The 21095-nt window shown below is 34.6% G+C and overlaps 1 protein-coding gene across 1 annotated transcript in view; it reads right to left on the bottom strand.

Annotated features, from left to right (window-relative positions):
* Positions 1-21095, bottom strand: part of CEP350 (centrosomal protein 350) — a 122435-nt gene that overhangs the window by 45760 nt on the left and 55580 nt on the right. Inside the window, exons 25-27 of the mRNA XM_065888647.1 lie at positions 15969-16115; positions 14189-14346; positions 5819-6018 (exon numbers count right to left, since the gene is read on the bottom strand). Coding sequence (XP_065744719.1) covers positions 5819-6018; positions 14189-14346; positions 15969-16115 — 505 coding nt within the window. The remainder of the gene's footprint in view (positions 1-5818; positions 6019-14188; positions 14347-15968; positions 16116-21095) is intronic.

The raw sequence follows: 21095 nt of genomic DNA, 5'->3' as shown, positions 1-21095 counted from the left end.
CTAGAAGCTGGGTGTGGAGCTGGCTCTCCAGTCATCTCAAAAATTCTATGAGCCACAAAATACACAGCCTTTAGTAAGTTACTTTTCTGCTTGATCTTAGCTTCAGCTATTGCAACAATGTGCCCTGAGGGGTACACTGTCATTTCATTATAATGTATTTTCTTCTTTTTCTTAATTTTTCTTTTATTTATGTCATTTTAGCTCATTAAATACACTATTCCTAAACTATATTTGATGAGATTAAAATTGCCTTCGTTTTATCACATTTACCCAGTAACACTTTCTATGATTACACAGGCCAACAGTTCCTGACAAATGGAGGCTGGAACAACAACTAGTCTTAATTTGCCTTCCAGGCATAGTCAGAAATGTTTTCTACTTCTGTTACAGCCCATGATGAAACCTGAGACACTGAATCTCTTTTCTCAGTCCTTTTAAATTTCCTTTCAAGAAGGAGTAGTCTGCAGCAGAATTTGACGCTACAGAATGAGGATGTGGAAGTTGACACAGAAGTCAGCCTCTGCTGAATAAACTGAAGAAAAAAGGAACACTACAGATGAACTATATTTATTGCATCATTGGTTTTCTTTATGTACCACTTGGTATGTATAGCTAAATAATATATCACTGAGTTTTGTTTGCTTTGAATTTTCTATAAAAGAAATCAAACTGCTTGCAGTCCTCTGTGATTTTTTTTTTTTTTTTTTTTGCGGTACGCGGGCGTCTCACTGTTGTGGCCTCTCCCGTTGCGGAGCACAGGCTCCGGACGCGCAGGCTCAGCGGCCATGGCTCACGGGCCCAGCCGCTCCGCGGCATGTGGGATCTTCCCGGACCGGGGCACGAACCCGTGTCCCCTGCATTGGCAGGCGGACTCTCAACCACTGCGCCACCAGGGAAGCCCCTCTGTGATTTAAGATTCTTGTATGTTGATTTGTTTAGCTGTAATTTTTTCTTCTTTACTGATCATGATATAATATGCAAATATACCACAATTTATTTATCCATTCTCCTACTGATGTGGGTGGTTTCCTTTTTTCCCTGCTATTTCAAATACTGCTGCTATGAACAATGTCATATATATCTCCTAGTATAAATATGTATACATATCTATATGTATATCTCTCTCTATATATATACTTATATATATATATAAGTACAGATAGATATATTTATATCAATCTATTATCTATCTATATATCTATCTATGTAAAAGTTCTCTACAGCAGGGCTTCCCTGGTGGCACAGTGGTTGGGAGTCCGCCTGCTGATGCAGGGGACACGGGTTCGTGCCCCGGTCCGGGAGGATCCCACATGCCGCAGAGCGGCTGGGCCCGTGAGCCATGGCCGCTGAGCCTGCGCTTCCGGAGCCTGTGCTCCGCAACGGGAGAGGCCACAACAGTGAGACGCCCGCATACCGAAAAAAAAAAAAAAAAAGTTCTCTACAGCAGTGGCTTTCAGATTTTTTACCTTAATCATAATATATTTAACCTATGTGTGACATAATGATATTTTCTATTTTATTTCAACTTTAAACAATGCTGACTGCAATCCACTAAATGGATTTCATACATCGCAAATGGGACAACCCACAACTCGAAAAACATTGCTGTAAAACAGCAGTCCTCAAACATTTTGGCCTCAGTGAACACTTTACACTCTGAAAAAGTACTGAAGACCCCCAAAAGCTTTAGTTTATATGGTTATAGATACAGTTATATCTATCAATATTTACAATAGAAATTAAAATGGAAAAAATAAAAATATTAATTTATTTAAAAATAACAGTAAAAAACCTATGTTACAAACGACATTTTCTAAAATTCAAAATAGCTACATTTTTAAAAAAAGTTTAGTTGAAAGGAGAGAAACTATTTTACATTAAATTAAAAACTTTAATGGCTAGCTTAACAGAAGACAGATTCTCATATCTGTTTCTGTATGCAATCTGTGGCTATATGTTGATCTGGCTGAAGTATATGCAGAAAATCTGGCCTCACACAAATGATACATAATTAGAAAAGGGAAGAGTATTTTAACAGTATTTACAGGTAATTGTGGATATCCTTTTTTAATGCCACACCAAAAGTGGACAATTGGTAGTTTCTTAAATGTTAAGCTGTAATGTGGAATCTGAAACCGTATCTGTGAACTTTTCATAATCTGTTCCATTAAAATCCATTGGCCTGTCTTGCAATTTATTTATTTTTTTAACATCTTTATTGGAGTATAATTGCTTTACAATGGTGTGTTAGTTTCTGCTTTATAACAAAGTGATCAGATATATATATATATATATATATATATATATATATATATCTCCCCATATCTCCTCCCTCTTGTGTCTCCCTCCACCCCTATCTTGCACTTTAAATGGATCTTTTATCCATACTTGATTTTCTAATCATCACGGGTCATTTGGAAAATATTGATTCACTGAGTTAGGAAGATCTTTTCAAATATTGGCACATTTTATCACACAATATGAAAAGATGACTTTGATATCATTACTCATACCAGGAAAGTCTTTAAAGTATTGGAAAGCTGTCAAGCTCACAAGAGGGGAAACAGCATTTCTAAAAGCCTTAAATCTTCACTTGAAAGTTTACATTTTATTACCGACAATAAATACTATCAGTTGTTTTTCTTAAAGAGTCAGAGTTGCTTCATTTGTTTCTGAAACATTGTTTGCAAATACTCAAGTCTGAATAACCATATTTTGTTAGTCATTTAAGTAAAAATGGTACTACATGAAAAAATTGCTAGTTTAGCTTGCAAACCAAACAACTGTAGTAAGTGCTTTTCTTCAGGATAACCATTATGCTTTGGCAAACACAAGTGCTTTATGAATATTTCCTATTCATCACATAGAATATTAAAAAGATATGTACTCAAAATTGAGATTCAATAAATTAATATTTAAATTATCTGAATATTTAAATAAAAATTACATAAAATGTAAGAATGGCATGTTTTTATGGTGAATACAGGGTGGTGAAGAATTCAATGACTATTATATGATTTGGTGCCACTGCCTTGATTCATATTAAGGCATCAGCAATTTTACCCACCATTATTTTTATACTACCAGTGTAATGCTGACACAGTGAAAAAGGCAAATATGTCAGTATTATTCAGACCTTCTGAAAGGATCTCAGAGACCATGGACCATACTTTAAGAACCATTGCTCTAGGATTTATACTTGGCAATGGAATTGCTGAACTGTAGGACATGTGTACCTGGCTTTATTATTTTTATCATTTTATTGATTATTTTTAATGCCTCGCCTTTCAACCTGTTTTTCAAACTAGGTTTAACAATTAACACTCACACCAGCAGTTCTTTGTTCTACCTACATACCAACAGGTTTGATGGATTTTTTTAAATGGGGTGAATGATGGCTCCCCAAAAGATGTGTCCATGTCTCAACCCCCAAAACCTGTGAATATAATCTTATTTGGAAAAAAGGACTGCGGATGTAATTAAGTTAAGGATCTCATGATGAGATCATCCTGGATTATCCGGGTAGGCCCTAAATTCAATGACAGGTTTCCTTGTGAGACAAAAGAGAAGGACAGACATGTAAGAGAAGACTGTGTGAGACTTAGTTAAGCAGACACGAGGAATGCCTATAGCATACCACCAGAAGCTGGAAGAAGGAAGGAAAGAACTGTCTTCCTGACCCTTCAGAGGGAGCACACAGTCCTGCCAAAGCCTTGATTTTGTACTTCTGGCCTCCAGAAGTGAGAGAATAAAAAAAAGTTTTAAGCCACCAAATTTGTGGTAATTTGTTATGGCAGCCCTAGGAAGTGAACAGAGGCATGCCATGGTATGTCTTTATGGTGTTTACGCTCTGATTACTAATGAAGTTGAACACTTTTTCATATGTTTACTGACTGGAGTTTCTTATTTGTGAACCATTTGCTCTTTTGCCTGTTTTTTTTTTAATGTGGTTGTCATTTTATTATTGATTCATAGCAGTTGCTTACATATTCTTATACTATTCCTTTGTCAGTCATATGTATTGCAAATATTTTGTTTTACTTTCTTTATATGTATTAATGAACAGAAATTCTTAATTTATTAAAGTGAAATTTATCAATCTTTCCCTTTATGATTTTTGTCTTGCATAACGTTAAAGAAATCTTTCCCTCCCCCGATGTCATAAAGATATTCTCTTATATTGTCTCTAAAAGTTTTATAGTTTAAATTTCACATTTACACCTTTCTCCCTCCTTGAGATCGATCTTTTTATACAGTCATGTAGGGACCCAACTTTATTTTTACCTCACACAAAATTTATTGGAGAGTCCCTCCTTTATTCACTAGTCTCCTAAGTTACCTGTGTCAGAAGTCAACTTTCCATATATGCACAGGTCTTTTTTGAGCTATTTGTTTCATAATCTATTTGTATCTGATAACAAATATCATATTGTCTTAATTATTATACTCTTAGAGGTGTTGAAACTGGTAAGTTCCTGCATTTTGTGGTTCTTCTTTAGGAATGTCTCTGCTTTTTGGTCCTTTGCTCTTTCATATAAATTTTATTTTAATTTATTTTAATAAATTTACTTATTTATTTACTTTTGGCTGTATTGAGTCTTCGTTTCTGCGCACGGGCTTTCTCTAGTTGCAGTGAGTGGGTGCCACTCTTGGGTGCGGTGCGTGGGCTTCAGGAGTTGTGGCTCATGGGCTTAGCTGCTGCAGGCATGTGGGATCTTCCCAGACCAGGGCTCGAACCCGTGTTCCTTACACTGGCAGGCGGATTCTTAACCACTGTACCACCAGGGAAGCCCTCATATAAATTTTAAAATGAGCTTGTCAAACCCTACAAAGAAATCTTGCCAGGTTTCTGATTTAAATTGTCTTGAACCTACCAATAAGTTCAGAGAGAATTAACATCTTTATGACACTGAAGCTATCTGTGAATATGGTAAAGTTCTATTTATTTTGGTCTTCTCTAATAAAATTAGTCTCCTAATAAAAAATTTGGTCTCCTAATAAAATTATAAATTTTTCTCAGTAAAGATCTTCAATACTTGTTAAATATATAAATGGCATCTTGTAATAATTAGATTTTTCTAACCAATTTTTGCTTATCTACAGACATGCAATTGAGTTTTGTTTATGGATTTTATATCCACAACCTTGCTAAACTCACTAATTCTAATAACTGACATGTAAATGCTGGATTTTCTATGTGCATAGCCTTCTCATCTGCTCTTCTCAATAACATAATGAGTTTTGCTTCTTCCTTTCACTCCGTAAGTGAAAATAAGCATCTTTTTGTCTGATTTCCAAATTCAAAGGGAAAACTAACTGGGGAAAACTTACTATGTTTTATTATTAAGTATGAAGTCTGCTGCAGGTTTGGTTTTTTGTTTTCATTAATAGATATCCTATACTGGGTAAAGAAAGTCCCCTTCTATTGCTAATTTGATCTGAGATTTATTTGTTTTATTCCAAAGGCTTTTTTGGATTTTATCAAATGATTTTTCTGAATCCATTGAGATATCATGTAATTTTTCTCCTTTAATCTGTTTAAGTAATTCACCACATTATCAATTTTTGGTAGGTGTTAAACCCCACGTGGTCCTAGAACAACCCATTTCCATTTCATAGAATTTACCCATTTCTTCTAAGTTTTCAAGTATATTAGCATAAAGGTATTCACAGTATTCTCTTATCTTTTCAATATCTGTAGCATTCATAGTTGTATCACCTTCTTCACCCATAATCATTCACCATTTTTAAAAATAAGCAAATCTTTCAGTTACATTAGGCTTTTAGTATGTAGTCTGAATAGTTAAGTCTTTATTACCTTTCTGTTCTGCTCTCTGGTCCTCCAGTTCTTTCTTAGGAGTTTTAGGTTTTATCAACTCTTTGTCCCAGGCAGCCAAAGCTTGTTTTTCCATTTGACGAATTTCTGCTTCCTCTGCATCTAAACGTCTCTTCCACTCTAGTAGCTCCTCCGCATGTTGGCGCCGTTGCATTAGTTTTTGCTCTCGCTTTGTCAGAAACCTATGGTTACACCATGAAAAACAGTGAGAGAACAAATCTATAGGCAGAAATCACTTTGAGAGCTTTATTACTCATTACGTTATCAAAAAGTTGTATAAAACAGGACATTCATAGTATTCCTCTGAAAAAAGTTTGAGATAATAGGAGCTTTGGTAAGTGATCGCATTCAGCAAGTAGGAGAATTTATTTATTTTACTTGTAATTAATTATTTGGAAATTTAGCAAAGGAAAAACTGTGGGGTAATTTCAGGAAAAAAAAATCTTCAGAATATTTGGCTAACCATGACTGATAGTACTTAATGTATTCATTCTTCATAGGTGATTCTTTTTCATAACAGAAGATACAAGGAATTTATTCTGAAGGCTAAGACCAGAAAACACACAAACTCAAAACAACGAAGACCAAAACAACAACAACAAAAAAAAACCCCCAAATCCCAAACAAGCAAGCAAACAAAAAAACCTGTTCATGTCCCTTTTTGATTTTTATATTCAAATTAAGTCTGGTTTTGCTTCAGGTATAGTAAGTTTGGTTCCCATTACCTGGTGACAGTCTATCTGTTTTTCATGGAGAGAACACTGAGAACCACAGTCAGATGCCTTATGCATAAAACATGACTATTTATTTACTTGAGTAAAAGGATGCACCAAATGCCTCAAACTTCTCAATTTAACCCAATCTCTGGAATTAAATAGCCTAGTATATCTTAGCTCCAAAGGGTTAGGGGACATAACTGATTTAGGAAGTTATTTGAGTAGTTAAAAAGCTACTATTTGTTCTCCTCAAATGTAGACGCCACAGCTAAATGAAAGGTGGGCTGCTCATATTGTAAGTGTTAGATCTGTAGTGGTAGCTAATCAACAAAAATACATTCACATATCCAACAAACACTTAATAAAAAGCACAAGAACTATCACTCCACTTCTTAAACAATCAGCATGTCAAATTAATGTGGAAACAAAAAGGTAAAATCTATGGGACATTTGACAAGAGGCCCCTAGGCTGTTAGAAAAAAAAAAGAAAGAAAAAAAAAAGCAATAAAAACAAACAAAAAGAAAAGAGCATGCTCTATCAAAGAGTGCACTGAAAAAGGTGCAAAGTTACCTGACCAACTGGTTGTAGATATACAGCTGGAATTTGGGATGAAGGTTGGGAAAACAGACACTGAGAGAGGCCCAGTGATGAGACGTAAAGACAGAGAAGAAGTAGTGAACAGGAGAGCAGTGTCTACAAAATAAGGAGGAAGATTTTAAAACCAAGAGATCAAGAGGCAGAAAGAATGAAAAAGGGAAAGCATAAGAGCTGAGTGCAGAACTTTTTAATATGCTTCCTGAATAACATTATAAGCTACTCAGTTAAAGCAAGTGTTATACTTTGTGTGACATATAAAACATATACTTTTATAGATCTTACCAAAGATTTCTGAATATACGTGCCTTTCTTCTCAGCTCCTGCTTAACCATCACGTATACTTTCAGGTAAATTTATTTGTTTGTGAGTAAAGTCATGAGAAGTAGAGTGTGAAGCTAAATAAGTTTTCTCATAAGCTTTAACACAGAGTACAACAATTATGGGCATGAACCTAGCATATCAGCAATTGTATATACATATGTAATTCTGAACGAGTAGTTTTTATATCTGTACCTTGTCATGTATTTTAAGCTTGAATTTAAATTTAAAAAGCAGTACATTTGCCTTACTTAACCTTACCATTATAATCTAAGCTTGAATATAGTTATATAGTTTAAAAAGTCAATTTATAGTAAAAATACCTTGTTCACATCTACAACATAAAACTTACTGTCAACAGGACCTACTGGAGGTATCTTGCTTTATATTTAACAAAGGCCCACTTAAATAATAATACTGAAATACAATACCCATTCTATAAAAAACCAGGATGCATAATTAAGAATAAACTAAGCTAGTTCCAATAAATACTACCAGTAGTAAAAAAAAAAAAAAAATCATGCTGTGGACAATTCAATCAATCATAAGGTTAAAAGTAAGAAGAAATTCCATATGTTAGACTTATAAAAGTAAGAAAAAACCAACTGTTTCTCTCTTTTTTTAATAGTAAATAGACCATTGTATATATGAAAGGATAAATAAGTCTAATAAAAGGTTTGGAAAGGTTAATTCTCTTTGACAGAGCATGCTCCTGTTCACATGCACACAACAATAACCTGTAGATCAAGGCAACATTTATTGCCTTGGAAGGGCAAGGAATAATACCAGTAAGTCAAAGAAGTGAGAAAATCTAGGTATGAATCCAGTCATTCATTTGAATTTTAAAAAGTATGTAGAATCTTGACTACATGTATATCTTTAGATAACAGATGATTTCAGCATCTGTTTCTCCACATACAACTTAATATTTCACCTTCCCTCTGTTCAGTTACATACTCGCTCTATCTCTTTCTTTCCCTCTCTCCCTCCCTCCCTCTCTCTCTCTCTCTCTCTCTCTCTCTCTCTCTCTCTCTCTCTCTCTCTCTATCATATCTGGATTGCCTTGATTTTCTGCACTGAAGTTTTTGTGCAATTTTGCCAAGTTTCAATAAGACACTTCAATCTTCCTTGCCATTCTTTATGAATGTATAATAAACTTATTTTGATGCCAATTATGCAAAAACAAATGTACTTGGAAAAGGTCCAAAAAAATCTATTCATAACATTCAAATATCACCCACCCTCTCAAGTATATAACTGCTAAATGCATGCATGACCTAGTACAAAAAGTAGAACATTGGAAGATGTGAAATAAACTGTAAAAAAATATATATTAAATTTTTTTGTCTAACCCAATATAGAGGATAATAATTTTCTCTATTAGAACAAATACTAATTATTTACTTTTCATTTACAAAGATTAAGCATATTCAAAAGCTCTAGGTTAGAAATGAACAACAAAAGAAATGGCTAAAAAAAAAAAAAAAAAGAAAATGGTTTAAGAGATAGTGTAAGAAAAGTTTAACTTAAAGTTGGAACTTCATCCCAGAAACACACGTTCCTTATTTAATATACATACATTCTAGAATTCAAGTGTCTCTTAAAAGTTGTATAAAATTGAGATAAAAGAAGCAGTAGCACTTCACACTAGAGTTAACAATCCTTCAAGATGCTGCACAAGTAAGAAATAAACAAAATTTGTGAATGATGGAAACATAAATGATTATTAATAGAAAATGCTACTAATACACTTTATGGCTATTATCAAGGCATTCCCCAACAAGGCCTCTGACAGTTACAGAACACTGGACTAGGATGAGACATATGATAGATTTAATCTAGTATGGAAATAATTATGTTCCTATAATGTTTAAGCTTTAGAAATTCAAAAGTAAGTAATACACTTTTAAAGTCAAAATTTTACACTCTAAACTTTAGCTATGCAGCTATTCAACCATAGTAATCAGGCACTGAGCACCTTGCCAGTTTCAACAAATACTATTTTGAAGGGTCAATTTCTACTGAGATACCTTTAAGTCATCAATGCAGTTATATAAAAAAACTACAAGGTTGGAAGCAGATGTGCTAACTCAGTTTTCACTTTAGCTGGCTGAAGTCCAGAGAGTAGGGTTCTAGTTCTTCTAGCTCTGCCATTATGCTACCTGACCTGGGACAAGGCACTTAATCTCTGCAGGCCTCAATTTCTTCCTGTAGAACCAAGGGACTATACTAGATGACCTCCCTAAGGACCGACTAGTTCCAACATTTTATGATTCCTTCTTCATTTAAGTACTTCCTCACACTTTTTAAGCAAAATTATGATCTAAATTTTAAATAGAACTTCCAGTTCTAAAATCATTTGATTATGAAAGATGTTAAACAAAATAAAAACTTAATACCTTAAATTATTTTAAAATTCTTTCTGGATCTAAACAATTCTTTAACTCTATACTGTCACAAGTAAAAATGAAAATTAGTGCTTTTAATTATAAAATGGATCAATTCTTTTAAGTACTTAAGCATTTTTAATGATATTCAAAAAGGAAGATAAATGAGCATATGGATAGTACTGACCTAAAAGAAAATACAGTCTATTTTTCCAACAGCAAAATCTATTAAATTGTTTAATAATCTGCATATACTTAAATAAATTAAATAATACAGGTACATCATCCCTAATCTAGGAAGGAAAAAAAAAAAGCACACTATCAGACTATCAGGATTTATTCATCCACTACACTTAGTCTAGAACCTTCTCTAAGAAAACTATATTTCTAATTTAAGGCAATGATATTTAATACATTGTTTAAAATTTTAATAAAAATGTCTTCTTTAATGGAATAGCAAAAGTCTTCACTTGCAAATGCAAAGTATTTAACTCTGAACACTCATCAAGAAAATTTCCTTGATATATATACTCTTTTCAGTAAAAATTTCTTCCTCTTCTGAGCTTCCTTAGCAATAGATTTTTATATACTTCACTAAAGGAACCTGTTATTTCTTCTTTTTTCCACCTATACTATAAGCTTTTCAAGGGCAGGGTTTATGTTTGATTCATCTTCTTATCCCTCAGAACCTACTATATTCACACATTTCCCAAAAAATAATTGCTGAGGGAATAAGTATATAATTAATAAATAATACAGAAGAACAAGTTGTTATTAACAAATGAAAGAAAAAAACGCACTGTATCCTATTTTAACACTTAAAGAAGAAGATAAACACCATTCCTTCAGTGTTTCATTTCCTCAGTAAATAATTTTCCTAAAACAGAATTGGCAAATTAACAGGAAGAGTCAACTGTATGTTTTTTTCCCCTGAATATCTGTTTCACAGCTTTATACTGTAAATAATGCCCCTCACAGTAGTAAACAAAACTCAGATTTCATTTACCAATAATTATCAAAAAACTGAGGGGCTTCCCTGGTGGCGCAGTGGTTGAGAGTCCGCCTGCTGATGCAGGGGACACGGGTTCATGCCCCGGTCTGGGAAGATCCCACATGCCTCGGAGCAGCTGGGCCCGTGAGCCATGGCCGCTGAGCCTGCGTCTGGAGCCTGTGCTCCACAACAGGAGAGGCCACAACAGTGAGAGGCCCGCGTACAGCAAAAAAAAAAACAAAAAAACTGAGGGCTAGTCAGTCTGTGGCTTTTGCAAACATATTTTCATTATTACTAACCTCTTTCATAGTTTAAATTTCTTTTGCTCTTAACTATAGAAATGGAAATTATTTCTAAAACGTCAACTCAGTACACAAGTCAAGAAAAGCCATAGAGGGGCTTCCCTGGTGGCGCAGTGGTTAAGGATCTGCCTGCCAATGCAGGGGACACGGGTTCGAGCCCTGGTCCGGGAAGATCCCACATGCCGCGGAGCAACTAAGCCCGTGTGCCACAACTTCTGAGCCTGCGCTCTAGAGCCCGCGAGACACAACTACTGAAGCCCACACACCTAGAGCCTGTCCGCCGCAACAAGAGAAGCCTCTGCAACGAGAAGCCCGTGCACTGCAACGAAGAGTAGCTCCCGCTGGTCGCAACTAGAGAAAGCCCGCGCACAGCAACAAAGACCCAGCTCAGCCAAAAATAAATAAATAAATAAATTTATTTTAAAAAAGAGAAAAGCCATAGATTAGAAATACGAACTTTAACAAAGGCATTGTTGTCTCAGTGAAACATTAAAGAAGGAAATCTTTCACTGGAGCCAAGAATAGTTTGACCACTTCAGAAAAATATTTATCTCAGAGTTCAGAGAGTTAACAATAAGCAGTAATATATATGAAAAAGTTCCTCCCAAAGTTAGCTAAACTTATTGAGAAGGGTGACTATTTTCTGACAAGTGTTTTATATTAGTAAAATAGTAATCTCTTAGAAGATGGCCTTTTCTAATCTACAAAACAAATAATAGTGCCTAGTAACAAAGGCTCAAATAATTTTATTAGTTATCTACTGTAGCAAATGACTACAAAATTAACTCACTCTATTGAGCTGACATTCCAACATTGTTGAAAGAGAAGTAACTCTGAAGCTTTGGTAACCTGAATGGTATTCAAAAATTAGTTTTCACATTACAGTGGATCCCTGAACAGTGAGTGGGTTTGAAACGCATAGGTCCACTTACATGTGAATATTTTTCAGTAGCAAATACTGCAGTACTGCATGATCTGTGGTTGGCCGAATTCGCAGATATAGAACTACAGATACAGAAGAACCACATATATAGAGGAACTACGATTATGGAGAGCCAACTACGCAAGTTTTAGGCAGATTTTCATCTATGCGGAAGGGCAGCATTGCTAACACAACCCCCACGCTGTTCAAGGAACAACTGTGCTTTGTTCTGGAGATCAAAAAAAATTAACAGTAATCTCCGTTTTTAATGCACTGCTAATTTTGGAAAATACTCCACTTCATCCTCAAATTTCAGCATCATCTTCCAAACATTAAAACTAATTTCTCTGCAACTACTGTCCTTACCCCAGCCCTACCACAAACACAACTGCATTGCTTCAAACAACAAATCAGTAAGTCACTGAATGCTTCAAGGCCTTTTCTCAAAAGTTTACTGCAGTAGTTGACAAAGGAATGTGGAGCAATGATAAAAAAAATTCTAGGTCTTTAGTATTTTGGGCTCTGAGAAAATAAATAACAAAACTTAGAACAAAGTCAATAAATTCAACCTTTAACTTGTTATTTAGGGTTTTTAAAGTTTTAACCAAATCTCAAATAAACACCGTATAAATGACTAATCTCACAAACAGAATAGGATTAGCAGTTCCTTCCATGGATGTGATTAAAATTATTAGAATATTATTCATAGAGACCAGCAATGAAGATTTTACTGGTATAGACAAGCAAGGAATCGATGAAGAAATTTCCCTTGAAGCTGTCCTTCCTCCAACATTTATGATCCAAAGGCATTTAGAGGCAGATATAAAGTGCCAAATCAGTTATAAAAATTTATGAGATAGATTATTCTGAATTCAAAGATCCCTGGAGCAATCCAGTATGTCCCACACAGGCTACTGGAAATTTTTATCAGGAAGTAAAAAAGAATTCCTATTTGAATAGTCTTAATTGGTCTATCCCATGGAAATCATACAAAAGGTACACTTACACATTTGTAACTATTCAGTTTTCACCCCCTTATATTTTTTATTTTAAAAATTTCTATTTATTATTTAAACTTATCTTCATAATCAATTTAGGTATTTTTAAGTTATCAAAGGCCAATTTTAAGTTACTGAAGTGCAATTTCAATTAAGCAATGAAGTGCCAGTGTACAACACTGTACCTATAAAAAGTAAGGTTTGACTTACAACTGCTTGACTGTTCAGAAAATAACTAAATCATAGGTTGATGTCACATATAAACATAGAGTATTATTAAATTTGGTGATGGGCAGTATACTGCCAAAGGATATCAAGATACAACTTAAGTTTAATCTGTGGTTCAAATTGCTAACTTAAAATAAAAGAGCAGTCAACAAAAATTTTAATAGACCTCTCCTTCTCTATTTAAAAAAGGTAGAAAATAGTCCACAAGCAGCTACTTTATAAGCGTATTTAATCAAATGTACACGCAAAGGAGTAAACTCTCATGTAAATGTCACTTGGTACGGTCAAAGCTGACACATAATTGAGCAATATCTAAGTAAGAGTAGCTTTCTTTTAAAAAGTCTTCAAAAAATAATGCTTAGAAATGTTTTAGAAGAATGGTAGACTGCCAAATCATTCAACATCCCAGGAGAATTTCAGACTTTCTGGTTGTAATTGAGCAATTCAGACCCACTCACAAGTTTAAAATTTCACTCTTCTACTTGAGTAAGCCTCACAGTTGTCAGAGTCACAGGATGAGATCTCAAGATATACCATTAAATTGCTCCCTCAAGTCAGTGGACATGTCCTCAGATTTCAGAAAAGGTAAAAATTTCACACTTACTCATAACTTTTAATAAAAGAAAGGAGAAAACGTTGTCATGGGTATATGTGCAAATACTACTTTGGTTTTTAAAATAAGAAACCTGTCTATTTAAGATCAAGAAAATTTGTTTTATAAATAAGGTCTACAGTTAACTGACTTCTAGGATGACTTAATAACTCTGCTAAAATGCAACTGAATCCATAAAATATTATGTTCTATCAATCTAATCTAATGAAATACATTAAAAATATTATTTGTTGCTACTACTTTCAGTGTAATTAGGAGTTTTTTTTTAAAATGAATTACTTTTCATCCATGCGGCTTCTCATTTTCTTCAGTTTCTGCATAATGCTGCTAGTTTCACTGCTGGAGATTGAAATGGGGGAAGGACTGCGGGTCTCCAGGTCAGTTGGAGCAGGACTGGTTGCCTTATTATCCTTTGTATCATCATCACTATGAGAGTCCTGCAAACAACAGCGGGTAGTAAAGTATTATAATTATACTGGAATTTAAGATCTCAAACTGATTTAAACACTGTCATTTCAAAATTAATTTATCTTCAAAACAGTATTTGTAAAATAGCTGAAATTAAGGTATTACTTAAAGGACAAAATTATATCACACAAGTAAAATGTATATACATGTACTTATATAGTCCCTAGATTTGTTGCTTAGGAGCAACAAAACCTGAATAGCAATGAGCTATTCATTGCTAAGCAATGCTTAGCACCAGATCTTGATTTCTAAATAACTATCCTCTTTGGAGAAACAGCTGATTCCAAGGCTGAGGCAGGGAAAGTAAAAGATGACCCTGAAACATCTTGTTCCAGAAAACATGAAAGTGCTCAAAGACTGATGGGTACATGTCAAAAGGACACAGAAACCTGCTTGAAGAGGCTCCTAATGGCCCAACTTGAGAAAAAGTGAGCATCAAAACAAATGATGATAGTAACAGATTATAATGCTGAGTAAAACACAAATCCGTGAGTCCATACTGATATAAATAAAAGAATAAATTTAACTTTGACGAAGAACAGCAATGTATGTAGCTTCAAAATACCTTCATGCAATGCACTTATTAATTACAAAGAGAAAGAGAGTAACTATACAGTGAAGTATGGTAGATGCCACCTTAATCAAGTGTTCGAGTTAACACCATCAGTAATGAGATAAATCAAAATCAGGTGCCACCTGATTGAATGCAGAGAACAACACAGCATCACTTCCGTGATATTCCTGCCAAAGATGCACAACCTGAATCTAATTATGAGGAAAGATCAGACAAACCCAACTTGAGGACCATTCTACAAAATATCTGGCATGTAATCTTCCAAAGTGTGAAGGTCATGAGAGTCAAGAACTTTTCCAGACTGAAAGAGATTAAAGAGATAATGAAAACTAATGTGTCAATATTAATTTGTTGGTAACGTAACTCTCGACTGAGAAAATCAAAGCCCTTTGTACTGTGTTTGAAATTTTCTATAAATCTGAGACTGTTTCAAAATTTAAAGTGTATTTTAAAAATCAAAGCAGTGAATATTAAGAGATTTATTTAACTGTATTGCTATATAGGCTGAGTTTTCCAACACTATATTGACACTTTACAGTATTTTAGAATAGGTCCAAATTTTTTGTCTGAATATCTCCTTTGAACCTTGTATCATTATATTAGGCATTAGAGAGCTGACAAAAGTATTATGTAAAGAGCAAAAATAATTAATTCCTCCCATTAATTCTGAGGAATATATTTGGATTGAATATATTCCCATTAATTCTGAGGAATATATATTGATATTTGGATTGATAAGCAAAAACAAGGCTCTCTGTCCCAACTGAATTTATAAATGGAAAACATTTTTAAACTAATATATGACCTACATGTCCCTTTCAAAACTTGAATATCCCATGAGAGTAAAAAAAAGACTCACTTTACATAAAGGCACATACATAGAACTTTATCCTGGTGCATTACTGTATCACAGTGCTAGAATGAACACACCCACCATATTAGAAGATGAGGTAGAGTTAGGTATTAGCAAGCAACATGAGGCAGAAAACAAATTAATAATAATTTCATGTAATTTACCAATTTATTCTCCCCTGCAGACTTCAACTTCTCCTGAAGTTTTATGGTGGTCTGTCGGATCCTTTCTATCTCCTCCTGCTGTTTAAGAATCAGCTGTCTTTCCTTCCGAGCTGCCTTATTGGCTTCCTGAAGACGTTTAATTTCTGCCTAAAGTTTAAAGAGTTAGGAGAGGGATTGAAATTTGGAGGAGACAAGTCCAAAATAATATTTTAAAAAGAAAATCCAATCATCACATATATCAAAAATAAATACATACAGCATTTCAAGATAAAAATAATACTGAAAAATTTTTAAGCAGTGGAGGAAGAAAAAAAGTCACATAACTCCATCACTCTAAAATAATTTAACATGATTCCTTAATTCAATTATAATTACAACAGACTGATAATTTCATATCCCTTTTTAAAACTTAACATACCCCTTTATATTTTTCCATAGTGCCATTTAGTCTTTACATTTATTTGTTTAATAACTGCATATCAAGTAAACTAATTAATGTAACCATTATTCTATTGCTAAACTCCATTCCGAATAGTGCTTTAATGCCTATAAATTGTTTCATACTATGGATTAGTTCTTTAGGAGAGATTCCAAAAAGTAGGACAAACAAGTCAAAGAGAATGAATGATTTTATGGCCCTTAGAATAGTTTCTAAAATTGCTTTCAGAAAAGAATTTTCTCCACATAAAATGCCACCAGAAACATTTAAGACTACATTGCACCAAACTCTCTCCACACAGAATATTAATGTTTTCTTTTGCTAATAGTGGGCAAAAAATGATACACTTCACTGTTAATAATAAAATTTAACAGACTGTCCATTTTTTTCATAAATTTGTTGTAATCTGTTTTCTTGTCAATAAAGTAAGCATAATAAAGATATTAATAACTTGTTACAATTTATTTAAATTTTAAAAAGAGATCTTTTAAACTATCTGAAAATGCAGAAAAGTGCACAATAAACATCTAATTCCAAAATCCCAAATTAACAGTTGTTAATACTGTCATATTTTCTCTTAGTCTTTAATTTCATAAAGAAATAAAAGATTACAGATAACACCAGTCTACAATTCCCTGCTCCAACTCCCTAGAGGTAACCACTATCATGGTATATATCCTTCCATGGTATACATCCTTTTAAAATTCTTCTACAAATATTTGTACTTACCTGCAAAAAAATATACACTGTTTGGTTTGTATGTTTTAAAATATTTTATAAGTTATATCATACATATATTTTTTCAATCTTGCTTTATTTACTAAACATTGCTTTTATATGTCTCCATGTTGATTTGCCCCTAAATGCTGCATAAATTTACACTGGAGGTATACAGATTTCATGTATCTATTACCTCTATGGTTAGATAAGGTTGTTGTCTACTATTACAAACAATACTATAATCAATAGCCTTATACTTTTTGTCTACTTGGGCACGTGTATGAATTCCTCTCAAGCACCAGTTCTCGAAGTATGGTCCAAAGACCCTGAAGCTTCTTCTTCTGGAGACTCTCAGGGTCAAACTATCTTCATAATACTAAGACAAGACATTATTTGCCTTTTCATTCTCATTCTCTCATGAGTGTACAATGGCATTTATTCACATTTTGAAGAAAATAACTATATTTTTCAAAACAAACAAAATTAGTGAAAATAGTATGTAGATGTTTGCACACCTCTTTACTGTCTGGCTTGGTTTTTTTTTTTTTTTGGTTTGGGTTTGTTTTTTTTTTAAATTGAAGCATAGTTGATTTATAATACTGTGTTAGTCTCAGGTGTACAGCAAAGTGATTCAGTTATACACTAATTTTTTTTCAGCTTATTTTCCATTACAGGTTATTACAAGATATTGAATATAGTTCCCTATGCTATACAGTAAATCTTTGTTGCTTATCTATTTTATGTATCTGTCAATCCCATACTACTAATTTATCCCTCCCCATCTCTGTGGCTTGATTTTTTTTAAATAACACGCATTGCTCATTTGGAAAATGTTTAGTTCACTCAGTTATGCAGATCTTCCAAATGCTTACATATTTCATTATGCAATCCCCCCAAATCACATTTATTAATATCACTGTGATCTCGAAAAAACTTCTTTAGTATTAGGTGGTAGACAGAAATTTTTCAAAATTCTGACATTTGCTTGAAAGTTTGAACCTTATCATTGGCAACAAACACTGTCAATTGCCTTCTTTGAAGTGACAAGCACACTTTGTTCATTTCTGAGAAAATGACTGTCAAATACCCTAATCTGAACAAACAGAGCTTGTCTCTGAATAACTCTTTCAAGTAAAAATGGTATTCCATGAAAAATACCTGGCTAGCTCAGCTTGCAATTCAAACTATACAAATGCTTTCCCATGAGTTAATCACCTTCCTCTGGTATCTAGGAAAAGTGCTTAATTGTGGGTTTCCCATTCCTGTCACGGAGAATATGAAAACAACAAGTACTCAGAGGTCAACACAATAAAATTAATAATTTTTACTACTTAATCAGGACATTCTTTAGTAGAACTAGATTTTTTTCGCTGCAAGTATGTGGCAGTGGAAGATATAATGACTACTAGCAGTTTCATGCCCCTGCCCTGATCTGTGCTAAGGCACCAGCAGTTTTACCACCATTGTTTTTGCACCATTTAGTGCAAATGTCAACACATAAAAAGGGCAAAATCACATCTCACTATCCTTATGAAAATAGTTTTGATCTCCCTGACCCATGAAAGGGTCTCAGGAATCCCCAGAGCTCTACAGAACACCTTTTGAAAACTGCTACTAGCTTAGGCCTGAGTTTCTAAACCAATTAATGTATAATTTCACCCAATCCAAGCTTAGAAGAAAGAAAAGATTTTTTTCAAGGGGTTCTAAGGGGAAAATGTTTGCATCTCTCTTAAGAATAAGCCATAAGGTTGTACAAGTAAACTGTTCACTTTAAAATGGTTAATGGTGGGATTTCCCTGGTGGTTCAGTGGGTATGACTCCGCGCTCCCAATGCAGTGGGCCCGGATTCAATCCCTGGTCAAGGAACTAGATCCCACATGCATGCTACAACTAAGAGCCTGCATGCCGCAACTAAGAAGCCCACATGCTGCAACTAAGACCCAACACAGCCTAAATAAATAAATATTTTAAAAATAAATAAATAAATAAATAAAATGGTTAATGGTATATTCATTTAAAAATGGTTATTTTATGTGAATTTCACCTCAAAAAAAAAAAAGAATAAGGAAAATATGTTCCTGTTGGATACAGCTGTGCAAAGATATGTGGCCAAATTCCTCATAGCCATCTCACTACATGTCAAAATAATCCCTACTGATACAACTACAGTAAGTATCTCAGTACCTATATCCTCACACTCTGGTGCTTTTACTCCTACAGGGCAACTTTCTAGGGGTAGCTGTGAGACAGGCCTGGGACCTGGGAACCTTTGCTACAATGCTGCAAAGCTTGCACCTAGACACCTCTCCTTAAGCTATAAATACAAAGAAACTATACGGGACCAAAAATAACTGCTTGCACGCTAGGGCAAATTCTGGACCCAAAAGATACAAAGAAACCAAAATAACCAACTGCCACTTTTGAAGAGCCTGGAGCAAAAGCAGGGTGCTGCGCATGCCCCCTACACACAGCACCACCTAAGGGGTGGGCAAACCACCTACGCCGCCCCTCCCTCCCGACCCCTGGACACACCCCTACCCTCACCCCACATAAGGAACCAGCTCGCTGGCCCTCCGAAAGCAGCAAGCAAGCAAGGGAACCTAGTGTTTGTTCTCACTCCCCCCTGCTACAGCAGGGGCCCCAATAAAGCCTTGCCCGAATTTCTTGTCTGGCCTCTGATCAATTTCTACCGATTAAGGAGGCCAAGAACCCTGGTCTGTAACAGCTAGTTGGATCAAAGAATACTTTTTGCACATTTACTTAAAAAGCATTCTGGCCTCCTATAAACATAGCATGCAGAAAAATTAGTCACTCAAACCCCCACCACTGGGATTGAACAGTTTGCCACATTTGTTTCAAATCTCTGTTTCAAAATTAATTCATTAGAGAGAAAACTAAACTCTACCCCAATCTCTTTTTCCATTTTCCTCTCCAGAAGTATATCATCCCTACATGTGCTGTGTACTTTTGATGCATGAGTGATTCCATGGAACATATATTACTAATTGGTGACTTTTAAAAATTTACAAGAATGGTATCATATTGTACATATTCTTTTGTGTCTTGTTTTTCTGTAATAACTAATATTATAATAAAAAAAAAAACTTTTCACCTCACTGCATGGCATGAGGGATTCTTAGTTCCCCAACCAGGGATCAAACCTGTGCCCCCTGCAGTGGAAGCGCGGGGTCTTAACCACTGGACTGCCAGGATAGTCCCAATATTATGATCTTTGGTAAGACCTACTGCTGTCCTGTTCAATACAGTAGTCAACAGCTATATGTAGCTATTTAAATTGAGATTAATTTTAAGTGAAATTAAAATTTCAGTTTCTTGGTTGCACTAGCCACATTTTAAGTACTCAAAAGCTACATGTGGGAACTTGCCTAGTGGTCCAGTGGGTAAGACTCCACGCTCCCAATGCAGGGGGCCGAGTTCTATCCCTGGTCAGGGAACAAGATCCCGCATGCATGCCGTCGCTAAGAGTTTGCATGCCACAACTAAAAAGATCCCACGTGCCACAACTAAGACCCAGCACAGCCAAAATAAATAAATAATTTTTTTTAAAAAAAGCTACATGTGGCTAGTAGCTGCTGTATTGGATAGCAGAGATACAGAACATTATCATTATTAAACAGTTCTTATTTTAATGCATTCTTTTTTCCTGCAGTGTTATATTCTCTTGCAGAAATATGCCCTGGCTCAGCTATTCTCTTACTGAAGAAATAGTTTCCACTTTTCCCTATATACTGTAAAAGCTTCTCTAGGATATTTACCAACACATAGAAATGCTGAGTCATAAACTGTGTCTTCAATTTACCTAGTTATAGTCAAACTGCTCTGAAAGTCGTTACACCAGTTAACACTCCCACCAGCTACAGAGAACTGCAATGACAAAAACTGAAGACTCAAGACAGTTAAGTCTTAAACTTAAGACTTAAGCCTTCAAACTCTGTCTTCACCTCAAA

This window comes from Phocoena phocoena, chromosome 1 (assembly GCF_963924675.1).
Source record: "Phocoena phocoena chromosome 1, mPhoPho1.1, whole genome shotgun sequence".
Classification (NCBI taxonomy): Eukaryota; Metazoa; Chordata; class Mammalia; order Artiodactyla; family Phocoenidae; genus Phocoena; species Phocoena phocoena.
The sequence above is the reverse complement of the archived record's forward strand: the minus strand, read 5'-3'. Positions and strand labels throughout refer to the sequence as shown.